General features: G+C 45.0%; 1 protein-coding gene across 1 annotated transcript in view; it reads right to left on the bottom strand.

Annotated features, from left to right (window-relative positions):
• The window catches only part of LOC307137062 (uncharacterized protein), a gene marked incomplete at both ends in the record, with an annotated part of 29,897 nt that extends 17,780 nt beyond the window's left edge, over positions 1-12,117 (bottom strand). The window contains 5 exons of the mRNA XM_079834541.1: positions 3,080-3,187; positions 4,533-4,725; positions 4,835-4,997; positions 6,045-6,153; positions 12,019-12,117. Of these exons, the coding sequence (XP_079690667.1) occupies positions 3,080-3,187; positions 4,533-4,725; positions 4,835-4,997; positions 6,045-6,153; positions 12,019-12,117 (672 nt within the window). The remainder of the gene's footprint in view (positions 1-3,079; positions 3,188-4,532; positions 4,726-4,834; positions 4,998-6,044; positions 6,154-12,018) is intronic.
• Between the last annotated feature and the right edge of the window lie 1,845 nt (positions 12,118-13,962).

Genomic DNA, 13,962 nt, shown 5'->3' with positions numbered 1-13,962 from the left:
GTCCATCTGAGTCTCTGACCGGACAGAAGGATCACCGTGACCTGCTGCGCTGGTATTAACAGCAATGCTGCACATCTGTAAGAGACAACAGTCATATGACAAGATATTAGGACATGGAAACACAAGAGAGAAGTCTGAAGACGACACCGCATGACTTCAGAGAGAAAGACAGAGCAACTTCATCTTTAAACATGTACTACTGTCCAGTCAAACTCTGTCTGCACACACACACACACACACACACACACACACATCTGGAATAAAACAGGCTTCATGAGGACCTCAAACACACACACTGTTAAAGTTCCTTATGGGGACCAGTTTCATCCAGTTCAAAAAACAAGTTTGAACTCAAACACTGACTGAAAGTGTGTTGTGGGGACGTCGTGAGTGTCCACTTTAAAGCAACTATTAACCCGGGAAAAATCCCTGTGGAGGACAAAACTGGCCCTAGATTCTCCTCTACCACTGAGACACTGGACACCTGTCATTAAACTGTTGGGTTTGGGGATTTACACCAGATACGCATCAAAATATGCTTTAAAAACACTAAAACAGGGCAAAGAGTTACATTTTCAGTGATGAACATGAACGTACCTGTTGAGGAGAGCTGATCTGAGCCGATTCCTCGTCCATCTGAGTCTCTGACCGGACAGAAGGATCACCGTGACCTGATGCGCTGGTATTAACAGCAATGCTGCACATCTGTAACAGACAACAGTCATATGACAAGATATTAGGACATGGAAACACAAGAGAGAAGTCTGAAGACGACACCGCATGACTTCAGAGAGAAAGACAGAGCAACTTCATCTTTAAACATGTACTACTGTCCAGTCAAACTCTGTCTGCACACACACACACACACACACACACACACACACATCTGGAATAAAACAGGCTTCATGAGGACCTCAAACACACACACTGTTAAAGTTCCTTATGGGGACCAGTTTCATCCAGTTCAAAAAACAAGTTTGAACTCAAACACTGACTGAAAGTGTGTTGTGGGGACGTCGTGAGTGTCCACTTTAAAGCAACTATTAACCCGGGAAAAATCCCTGTGGAGGACAAAACTGGCCCTAGATTCTCCTCTACCACTGAGACACTGGACACCTGTCATTAAACTGTTGGGTTTGGGGATTTACACCAGATACGCATCAAAATATGCTTTAAAAACACTAAAACAGGGCAAAGAGTTACATTTTCAGTGATGAACATGAACGTACCTGTTGAGGAGAGCTGATCTGAGCCGATTCCTCGTCCATCTGAGTCTCTGACCGGACAGAAGGATCACCGTGACCTGCTGCGCTGGTATTAACAGCAATGCTGCACATCTGTAACAGACAACAGTCATATGACAAGATATTAGGACATGGAAACACAAGAGAGAAGTCTGAAGACGACACCGCATGACTTCAGAGAGAAAGACAGAGCAACTTCATCTTTAAACATGTACTACTGTCCAGTCAAACTCTGTCTGCACACACACACACACACACATCTGGAATAAAACAGGCTTCATGAGGACCTCAAACACACACACTGTTAAAGTTCCTTATGGGGACCAGTTTCATCCAGTTCAAAAAACAAGTTTGAACTCAAACACTGACTGAAAGTGTGTTGTGGGGACGTCGTGAGTGTCCACTTTAAAGCAACTATTAACCCGGGAAAAATCCCTGTGGAGGACAAAACTGGCCCTAGATTCTCCTCTACCACTGAGACACTGGACACCTGTCATTAAACTGTTGGGTTTGGGGATTTACACCAGATACGCATCAAAATATGCTTTAAAAACACTAAAACAGGGCAAAGAGTTACATTTTCAGTGATGAACATGAACGTACCTGTTGAGGAGAGCTGATCTGAGCCGATTCCTCGTCCATCTGAGTCTCTGACCGGACAGAAGGATCACCGTGACCTGATGCGCTGGTATTAACAGCAATGCTGCACATCTGTAACAGACAACAGTCATATGACAAGATATTAGGACATGGAAACACAAGAGAGAAGTCTGAAGACGACACCGCATGACTTCAGAGAGAAAGACAGGGCAACTTCATCTTTAAACATGTACTACTGTCCAGTCAAACTCTGTCTGCACACACACACACACACATCTGGAATAAAACAGGCTTCATGAGGACCTCAAACACACACACTGTTAAAGTTCCTTATGGGGACCAGTTTCATCCAGTTCAAAAAACAAGTTTGAACTCAAACACTGACTGAAAGTGTGTTGTGGGGACGTCGTGAGTGTCCACTTTAAAGCAACTATTAACCCGGGAAAAATCCCTGTGGAGGACAAAACTGGCCCTAGATTCTCCTCTACCACTGAGACACTGGACACCTGTCATTAAACTGTTGGGTTTGGGGATTTACACCAGATACGCATCAAAATATGCTTTAAAAACACTAAAACAGGGCAAAGAGTTACATTTTCAGTGATGAACATGAACGTACCTGTTGAGGAGAGCTGATCTGAGCCGATTCCTCGTCCATCTGAGTCTCTGACCGGACAGAAGGATCACCGTGACCTGATGCGCTGGTATTAACAGCAATGCTGCACATCTGTAACAGACAACAGTCATATGACAAGATATTAGGACATGGAAACACAAGAGAGAAGTCTGAAGACGACACCGCATGACTTCAGAGAGAAAGACAGAGCAACTTCATCTTTAAACATGTACTACTGTCCAGTCAAACTCTGTCTGCACACACACACACACACATCTGGAATAAAACAGGCTTCATGAGGACCTCAAACACACACACTGTTAAAGTTCCTTATGGGGACCAGTTTCATCCAGTTCAAAAAACAAGTTTGAACTCAAACACTGACTGAAAGTGTGTTGTGGGGACGTCGTGAGTGTCCACTTTAAAGCAACTATTAACCCGGAAAAAATCCCTGTGGAGGACAAAACTGGCCCTAGATTCTCCTCTACCACTGAGACACTGGACACCTGTCATTAAACTGTTGGGTTTGGGGATTTACACCAGATACGCATCAAAATATGCTTTAAAAACACTAAAACAGGGCAAAGAGTTACATTTTCAGTGATGAACATGAACGTACCTGTTGAGGAGAGCTGATCTGAGCCGATTCCTCGTCCATCTGAGTCTCGTACCGGACAGAAGGATCACCGTGACCTGCTGCGCTGGTATTAACAGCAATGCTGCACATCTGTAACAGACAACAGTCATATGACAAGATATTAGGACATGGATCATTGTTTGTAACCACTGGATTTTGTTTGTGATCGTGAAATGCAATATGGCCATTGTATGCCACATATAACTTAAACCAGGGTTTTTCCTGGCTCAAAATGAGGCGGAGGTGGTAGTGTTAATTTTGTCACCTATTTTTAATTTAGTCTTAGTCTTGTGCCAAATGTCCTTGTTAGTTTTAGTCATTCACATATCTATATATTATATATTATATAATATATATATTATATATTTTTTGTTAGTCTAGTTTTAGTTAAAGGAAAACTCTAAATATATTGTGTGGCAAAATAACTTGCATAAAATTTATATAACCTGCATAATGTATGTGCCGCAACACCATAGCTAACTGGTGGATTTACAGCATAGATGCCTAAAATCAACATTAGCTTATGAGACGATGGGCACAAATATCGATTTCGATCTTTATTCAGTATGAATTCATATGTATATATCCTACTGTACATCAGGAAAAATAAGTTTGCCTTTTAGCACTATTTTAAACTTTTTTGAGGGGTTAAAGTATATTTACTTGCATTCATTACTATTCACTATTATTAACATTTTAAAATTTCACAAATAAGTAAGCAGTTATGATCTGCAATACTTTTTTGAGCAACTAGACTACATGTATATTTATTAAAGAGCATGCATGCACCAATAATGGCATTACATGCAGCCACAAAATGACTCTAACTTGCCTCTTTGCAGTGGAATTCTCCATTTTAACCTTAATTACTACACTAATTGTAATATAAATAATAATACAAATATTAGAAGACAAATGTTTTAAGTGGTCATTAATGGACCATACTTATTGCACAAATAGTATTTAGTAGGACTAGTATTTAGAACTTTGTACCAGCAAATCATAATATACTAATATTGATTGCTGAAGGATCATGTGACAATATATATTTCTGATGATTATTTAATTATCACAACATGCCTAATCTGAGCAAGTGACTGCCTGTTTGAGTTGTCGACAGACGGAGGCGGCACGAAATTTGACGGAGGCGGCAGCCTCATATTTCTCTATGCAGCAAAAACCCTGACTTAAACGTATAAAGTTTAGGGGCAAAAGAGAAACATTCACCTAAAAGTCACTTAACTTGGATTGAAGCTTTCTGAGATTTGGATATCATTTATTGGTGTATACCCATTACAATTTGTATTAAAATAGTAATACGGGTAAGTTAGATTAATATATTTCGAATAGATTCAAATTTTAATCTAATCAACAACCAACTTGCTTGACACGTTGCAACAATGAGCTATTATGTACACAGTGCCTTGCAACATACTTGTGTTCTCCATGGGTAGTCTTCTCCTCCATAATCATAGGTGATTTCTTCTCCTTCTTTAATGTCATGAAGGGTAAAAAGACAAAGGTGGGGCTTTCCATTCACATCAATTTTCTTCATCTTACAATTTGGATGTTTGTGGTCATCATTAACTATCCGCCCAAAGGATTCATCTTCTCTTGAGGCATCAATGCTTAAAAATATGAAAACATAAGAAAATGAGTAATACTCTCAGTCTTTTTTTTTTTTTTTACTATAGTATAGCATAAGGTATATAGCTTTTGTTCAACTTGACATCTTACCACCATGTTTTCCCTCGCCACTTGAAATCAAACATAAACGCAGCACAGGACGCGTGGTAACGCTTTCTTCTCCTCTGCAGTTCTGCATCATTTATCATCTCTCCCCTGTACTCAACAACAAAATCTCCTTTGCAAAAGGAACCCTTTGCAAATAGACCTCGTCCTGCAAATTACAGAAAAAAAACATTCACAAAAAGAAAATCTTGCAGATAAAGAACACCAATTACACACACAAACACAAAATACATCAATAGTTAGCTGATTTTAAATAAGCTGCAACAGGTGCCTAAGTAATGTACCCAGATGCTCATAAGATTATGGTTAGGACATGCATATGATAGTAATTAAGGGGGGGGTGAAATGCTGTTTCATGCATACTGAGCTTTTTACACTGTTAAAGACTTGGATTCCCATCCTAAACATGGACAAAGTTTTTTTTTTTAAAGTTGGACGATTGATGGAGTATTTCTGTGCCAAAAATACTCCTTCCGGTTTCTCATAAGTTTTGGAAAGTTTTTTCGAGTGTGACGTCACATGGGGCGGAATGTCCTTGGAAAGGCGCGCGCGCGCGCGCGACTAGAGCGAGAGCAAACGCTTAAGCCGGCTGCACTGCAGTCACAGGACTTCACTGAATCAACAATGTCACCAAAGCAAGACAACCCTGCACAGCTTCCCAAAGAACCTAGCGTTAATGGGACAGTGGATGGAGTTTGTTTTTTCGGAGCAGGAGTTGTGCAAGTGTTTGTTTGTTCCCTGAATTTCGGCGACGATGGTTTATAAACAAGCCCCAGTTCAACTCAGGATTTGTAGCTGGTCTAATGCTGAAAGATGGAGCGGTCCCAGCGATTAAGGTTCACGGTCGTGTGTTGGTAGCAGGCGGTGAGTAAAAATGCTTCAAATGTCTTTGTATTGTTAGCTATCGATTCCATTGTTTTTCTCTGTAAATATGCATAGCTCAACACAAGAGTTGCGTGCGCTCGTCATTCTTTAGCTCTGCCTGAACGATACGTCCACAGCCGCTCAGCTTTTTTCGGAAAGACTCGGTACAGCGTATCTTTCTTTTATAAAAATAATAAAACTAAAGACTTTTCGGAGATATGAAAGATGCAATACTACTCTATAGACACTCAAGATTTACACAAGATTGACTGAAAATGAGTGTTTCACCCCCCCTTTAATGACTGATAAATCACACCATACACCACCTTACCTTTCTCTGCATTTATATACTTCACATCTAATTTGAATGTCTTGTCAGTCTTTGAAACCACATGATGCACGGCATCCTTAAGGGGGCTGATTCGTGGTGGCATTTCAAACTTGGAAAAAGATGTGTAAAGAATTAGTGTGAAAATGGGGAGACATGCAAAATTAAACTAGTATTTTCAATAAGCAGATAATAATGTTATTGTAATGTAACACTGTACTGTATTACTCTCATGTACACACGGTCATTTTATCACAATGTATGCAATGACAATAGAACAAGGATAATCAATGTCTGGCACAACACTAGCCTTAAAGGCATCAACTCACTATGTTCACTTAGACTCTAATCGCTCACAAATAAAAATATGTTCCTATATATTGTACAGTAGCCATGAGAAATTATTTAAAAATGATTAACTTATTCTTCTGCACGATTCACCTACAAACCCTGGTTTATAACTACTATTTATTTAACTAAAAATAAGTTTAATAATTTATTCATAAAGCTACTTACCATTTTAGTTGTTTAATTTTACTTAATTTCTCTCTGAAGCCCTTTGGTAATGATCTGTGGATTATATGTAGTCTACAAATTCACTTTAAATGTAAATAAACAAATACTGATCTTTAATTCTTCATAATTACAGTCAAACACTATAAACAGGAGCCTGACATCGAGTGCAAACCCCCCCTCCCCCCGCGAGATTATATTCCAACATGTGCCCTGATAAAAATATGATTTCAACATGTGCCCTGACAAAAATATGATTTCAACATGTGCCCTGACAAAAATATAAAATTTCTTTAATATAAAGCATAAAATAATCCACCCCTCCAACACTAACGCGAACTAGACAGAAACTAATTTAATATTAACCGAATCGTTCCAATAGCAATCATTTCAGTCTAAACATTAGGCGACGCTTTTCATTTAAAATGTAGTCTTTAACATTAAATTGAATGATTATGTGATCGCTAATATCGTCAGGCCACATTTAGCCTCATCAGTGAGCTAGCCTGCTAACGTTACCTAAAGTAATTACTAACTTAATAACATATGTGCTGCTTACCTTGTGTTTCACCTTTTTCCTCTTCGTCCCTTGGCATTTTCTGCATGTAATCTTCTTTTTGTGAAGTATTGTTCTTCTTCTTCTTGTTTAATGAAGTTTGTGAAGTCAAGTGTCAATTTAATACGTATGTCTTTGCTGAAATCGATCTTAACGATGCGTAGGAAGTGGGCGGAGCCTAACCATAATTGGAAAATGTGTGTGTGGAGACGTGAGTGCATTACCAGTCAGAAAGGTTTGGGGGCGCAACTGAGCACTCCCTACACACACGCACACTACCTCAAAAACGTGTGTTATGGGCCAAAGCTAAAACTCCGCCCACCACCTTCAGAACAGATTCTCTACTCATTTTAATGGTTTCCCTTATGGGGACCTCATTTTTGGTCCCCACAACGCAAGAGGTCCCCATGACGTGACTGTGTAAACAGATTCATGTCCCCACAACGTGATGAATACCAGAACACACACACACACACACACACACACACACACACACACACACACACACACACACACACACACACACACACACACACACACACACACACACACACACACACACACACACACACACACACACACACACACACACACAACATTGATTCACTAGCTTTTCTTAATGGTATTACAGTAGTAGAATATAGCCTAAGGTGGATATATAGCGTTTTGCAAAAAAAAAAAAAAAAAACGTTGTGTATGTTCTGACCAAAACTAACTCGGAATCTTATTATTATTAATCAATCTTTGTATATACTATTCCATATATTTATGATGTATTGTTTTTTTAACCAATTTAAGATGTTTGACAATGTTAAGATAAATATGTTGCATTTTGGCATGGTTTTTGACTTATTTATGGACATAAAATGAAATAAAAAATATCCTGGATTTGAAGAATATTGTGTCCCGGCCTTCACTGAGCTCAAGTAATAGTTTAATGTACAAAAAATTGTGAATGAACTTGACTGTTGATGTCTTAAATAATAATGTCAAATAACCAACATTTCTCAAAATGGATATATCTCGTTTTGCAACGAAACTCTTCATATGTTCTCATACGGACAAAACATGTCTTTTCATATTGTTAAAGCAAACAGGTAATCCTTCACAAAATTGATCTCATTTTGTTGTTGTTCTGTTATGTCCTTTTAGTTGCTTTGGTACAAAATCTAAATTCAACCAGTAACCATGTCTGACAAAAAATGATGAACTAAAAATGCCTTCATCTCTAAATCTGCACTGAAAATACATTAATCCCTGCTGAACTGAGATAAATAATAACAATCAATGAACGCAACCCCCCCTGGTTAACCCTCTGGAGTCTGAGCTTTTTTGGGCCCCTTTAGAAGTTTTGACATGCTCAATGTTATAAGCACGCCAGGCTCCACCCTCTCACAACCACAACGATCCCTATCACCTGAATACTGAGCACACACACCTGCACGTCATCACCACAGCAATCACCACCTGCACTTAAGCACCACACTCACACTCAGTCACTGTCCGGTAACGTTGCACATGAGCCTACATGCGTGCTTCCTCGGACTCACCTGTAAACCTACCTGATCTCCAACGTACCCTGAGTGTCTCCTCGTCTCGTCCTGTCTCCTGGTCCTCGTCTCCTTCAATCCATTGTTCCTGTATTCAAGATTCAAGAAACGTATCGTATTACCAGCATATCCAGCATTAACCAGAAACACTCTCTCAGACTCTCACCGCACCTGCTCACTTCCTGGTTCAGCAATAAACTCTGCTTTAACCTGCCTTTGTTCTCCGTGTCACCTCTGTTTGTAACAGATTGCCGGATTAGCTCTCCCCACCAGCGCACCTGCACCTTCTCCGGCGAGCACTTCCGGGATCCACACCACCGCTTCCTCGCCCCCTGAGTATGCCAATCCCATGGCCAGACCGGCGCCCTTCTCTGGTTCGGCGGAGGATTGCAACGGATTCCTTCTGCAATGTTCGCTGGTCGCTGGTCAGATGCAGTCGCACCTGTACCCCAACGATCGCGCTAAGGTAGCGTTCATCACATCCCAACTCTCCGGAAAAGCGATCCATTGGGCGGAATCCATGTGGTCCACAGACAGTCCAGTGATCCAGACCCTGTCGGGGTTTATGACTCACTTCAAGGAGGTCTTTGGGAAACCATCATGGGATTCGTCGATCGGAGAACAGTTATATAATCTGAAACAAGGTACCTCCACTGTTAATGAGTATGCTCTACAGTTTCGAACCCTCGCTGCTGCTAGTGAATGGAACGAGCAGTCCTTGATTACGACCTACCGACAGGGTCTGGATCCTCGGGTGCGGCTGCATCTCGCTGCATACGAGGACACCATCGGGCTAGAACGCTTCATCCAACTCTCCATCCGCTTCGGCACTCGTATGCAGTCGTGCATTGAAGAACACCAGGGCCAGTCGTCATTGTTCCTCCGCCGACCAGGTGATGTCAGTACTCCAGAACCCAACCCCGAGCCCATGCAAATAGAAACCACCCGACTGACATCGGCTGAGCGGCAGAGACGGCTGACCCAGAATCTCTGCCTATACTGCGGTCTACCTGGGCATTACATCTTGGAATGCCCAGTCCGTCCTCCTCGACCCATGGTGAGTGCAATCATCCCTTCTCTCTCTAAGATGAAGCCACTCACCACAACTGTGAACCTTACTGCTGCTGGAATTTCCCTTTCAGTTACTGCCCTCCTCGATTCTGGGTCAGCCGGGAACTTCATCTCGGGAACCCTCTGCCGTCAGCTCAAGCTCCGCACGTCTGCAACTACGACGACCTACCAAGTCCAGTTGATAATGTGCAGACCACTCAGTCGGAGGCAGGTTAGTCACTCCGTGGGTCCCATCGGAGTGCAAGTCGGAATCCTCCACATGGAGCGACTACACCTGCTGGTTCTGGAGGAATCCACCGCTGACATCATCTTAGGGAGCACGTGGTTAGAGCAGCACAACCCAGTTATCTCCTGGAAGACGGGAGAAGTCCTGAAGTGGGGCGACAGCTGCTTCCCGGACTGCTTCCCATCTCCACCGATTCGTCCCTTTCCGCGTCCCCAAGATCTCCCAGTCTGTGCCACGTCCACCGAGAGTCCGGTAGAGAGACGATCAGTGGATGTCCCCTCCTGTTACGCCCCCTTCAGAGACGTCTTCTGTCCCCAACGGGCCTACAAGCTGCCTCCCCATCGGCCATGGGACTGCGCCATCGATCTGCTGCCAGGTGAACCAGTGCCCAGAGGGAAAATCTATCCCCTTTCTCTTCCGGAGAAGAAGGCCATGGAGGAGTACATCAAGGAGGCGCTGGAGCAAGGCTACATCCGTCCATCTACCTCCCCTGCTGCTTCGAGTTTCTTCTTCGTGGCAAAGAAGGACGGAGGCTTGCGGCCTTGTATTGACTACCGCTCACTTAACAACATCACCGTCAAATTCCGGTATCCCCTTCCTCTCGTCCCAGCTGCCCTGGAACAGCTCCATGGTGCCACTGTGTTCACGAAGTTGGACCTCCGCAGCGCGTATAACCTCATCCGGATACGTGAGGGGGACGAGTGGAAGACCGCCTTTGTCACACCCACCGGTCACTACGAATACCTTGTGATGCCATATGGACTCGCCAACGCCCCCTCCGTATTCCAGGACTTCATACATAAGGTGCTCCGGGAGTGTCTCCACAGGTTCGTGCTGGTCTACATTGATGACATCTTGATCTACTCCCGGAGCATGGCCGACCATCACCGTCACGTTGCGGAGGTCCTACAACGCCTGAGGAACTACCAGCTCTACCTCAAGGCCGAGAAATGCTCCTTCCATCAGCCCTCTGTGCAGTTCCTCGGGTACAACATCGATCACAGTGGCATCCGGATGGATGAGAGGAAGGTGGAAGCCATCCGGTCCTGGCCAACTCCAACTTCTGTGAAAGAACTGCAATGATTCCTGGGTTTCTCAAATTTCTACCGACGCTTCATTCAGAACTACAGCTCCATCGCCAGTCCCCTCACCAGCCTTCTCCGCAACAAGCCCAAGTCTCTGTCCTGGACCCCATCTGCCACCCAAGTCTTCCAGACCCTGAAGGATGCCTTCACGACAGCTCCCCTCCTGGTCCATCCTGATCCCAAGATTCCCTTTGTCGTGGAAGTGGACGCCTCCACCACCTGGGTGGGTGGGGTCCTATCTCAGCAGCAGGGGAACCCCAGCCGTCTCCATCCATGCGCCTTCTTCTCCCGCAAGCTCAGCCCGGCGGAGGTTAACTATGACATCGGCAACCGAGAGCTCCTCGCCATCAAGCTCGCACTGGAGGAGTGGAGGCATTGGTTTGAGGGCGCCAAACATCCGTTCCTGGTCCTTACGGACCATAAGAACCTGGGGTATCTCCGAGAGGCAAGACGACTTAACCCCCGACAGGCTCGCTGGGCACTCTTCTTCACAAGGTTTGACTTCCACATTTCCTACCGGCCAGGGGCCAAGAACATCAAGGCGGATGCCCTTTCCCGCATCCACGGTCCAGAGGAATGTTCCGAGGAAGAAGAGGAACCCATTCTCCCCACGAAGCTCTTCCTCAGTCCCATCACATGGTCAGAAGAGACCCTGCCCTCTACCAATGCCTCCACCAACGTGCCGCCGGGCTGTCCTCCGGGCTTGCAGTACATCACTCGAGCACAACGCATCCCTCTCATTCACTCCTCGCACACATCACTGGGCACTGGTTACCCTGGCGTCAATGAAACCCTCTCGCTGCTACGCCAGCGCTTCTGGTGGCCACACATGCCAGCTGATGTCAGAAGGTACGTGCGGGGATGCCGGGAATGCGCCATGGCTAAAAGCCCTCGACACCTGCCAGCTGGGAAACTCCTGCCTCTGCCCGTTCCCAACCGTCCGTCGTCACACCTAGGGTTGGACTTCATTACAGACCTGCCCAATTCTGAGAACAGTACCTGTATCCTCGTAGTGGTGGATCACTTCTCGAAGTCCTGCCGGCTTTCCCACAGCCCTGGAGACCGCGGAAGCCATGTTTAACCACGTCTTCCGGTATTATGGCATTCCCAAAGACGTCGTATCTGACAGAGGTCCTCAATTCATTTCCAAGGTATGGAAGAACTTATTTGCACTCCTAGGTGTGACCGTAAGCCTCACGTCCGGATACCATCCTCAGACGAACGGGCAGACGGAAAGAAAGATCCAGGAGATTGGCCGTTTCCTCCGTACCTTCTGTCACGGCCACCAGGACTCCTGGAACCAGTTCTTAGGATGGGCCGAGTACGCACAGAACTCCCTTCGACAACCCACCACCGGCCTGACTCCATTCCAGTGCGTACTCGGCTATCAGCCGCCCCTCTTCCCCTGGTCTGGGGAACCCTCCGACGTCCCTGCGGTTGATTACTGGTTCCGGGAGAGTGAGAGGGTCTGGGACTCAGCCCATCATAAACTTCAACGGGCACTCTACAGACGCAGGTTGACAGCCGACCTTCACCGCTCCGATGCTCCGACGTTCCAGGTGGGGCAGAAGGTCTGGCTGTCCACCCGGGACATCAGACTGCGTCTGCAGTGTAAGAAGTTGAGTCCCTTCAACATCCTGAAGCAGATCAATCCGGTGACGTATAAACTCCAATTTCCCCCTCAGTACCGGATTCACCCACTTTCCACGTGTCTCTCCTGAAGCCTCACTACCCTTACGTTTCTGTTTCCCCAGAGCCTGGCGTTACTCCCGAGCCTCCCCCTCCACTTCTCGTTGACGACGGCGCAGCATATCAGGTCCAGGACATCTTGGACTCCCGCCGTCGTGGTGGTCATCTCCAGTACCTGGTAGACTGGGAGGGGTACGGCCCTGAAGAAAGATCTTGGGTACCCAGGCATGACATCCTTGACCCGAATCTGCTGGCGACGTCCCACACTACCCGCCCTGATCGACCGGCACCTCGGGGTAGAGGTCGACCACCACGGCGGCGGGGTCCTCGGCCCTCAGGAGATGGCCGTGGAGGGGGGGGGGGGGGTAATGTTACAAGCACGCCAGGCTCCACCCTCTCACAACCACAACGATCCCTATCACCTGAATACTGAGCACACACACCTGCACTTAAGCACCACGCTCACACTCAGTCACTGTCCGGTAACGTTTGCACATGACCCTACATGCTTGCTTCCTCAGACTCACCTGAAAACCTTCCTGATCTCTAACGTACCCTGAGTGTCTCCTCGTCTCGTCCTGTCTCCTGGTCCTCGTCTCCTTCGATCCATTGTTCCTGTATTCAAGATTCAAGAAACGTATCGTATTACCAGCATATCCAGCATTAACCAGAAACACTCTCTCAGACTCTCACCGCACCTGCTCACTTCCTGGTTCAGCAATAAACTCTGCTTTCACCTGCCTTTGTTCTCCGTGTCACCTCTGTTTGTAACAGACGAAGCAGTGTCTCGTTCCCTTCTCGGGGAACAGGGGTTACAGTCGTAACCCGAGACGTTTTGCGTAGCTCAATTGATAGAGCATTGCAAAATAAAACCTCATGTAATCATGTGATCATGCAATCGTGGGTTCGATCCCAGGGAACACATGTGCTCATAAAGTGTATGCACTATAAATCACGGGGTAGCTTTAGGGATGCGATGGGAGTAGTTGTTAATAAAAGTTTTTTTTGATAAATTTAAATATGACAAATGGTGATAAAAAGTCCACACATTGCATTTAAATGAACACGTATTTTGATTGGTAACGACAGTCATACGTCATTTCATGATGACAGACGTAACACGATACTGTCATTATTTTTGCGTCAGCTAGAAGGCGCATTACATAAAAACTTAAATAAAGGTCGTAATAAGGTGCTTGAAAAACGACCTATAGAGTCTGTTTTTTGTTTT

Source organism: Gobio gobio (genome assembly GCF_949357685.1).
Source record: "Gobio gobio genome assembly, chromosome: 14".
Classification (NCBI taxonomy): Eukaryota; Metazoa; Chordata; class Actinopteri; order Cypriniformes; family Gobionidae; genus Gobio; species Gobio gobio.
The sequence above is the reverse complement of the archived record's forward strand: the minus strand, read 5'-3'. Positions and strand labels throughout refer to the sequence as shown.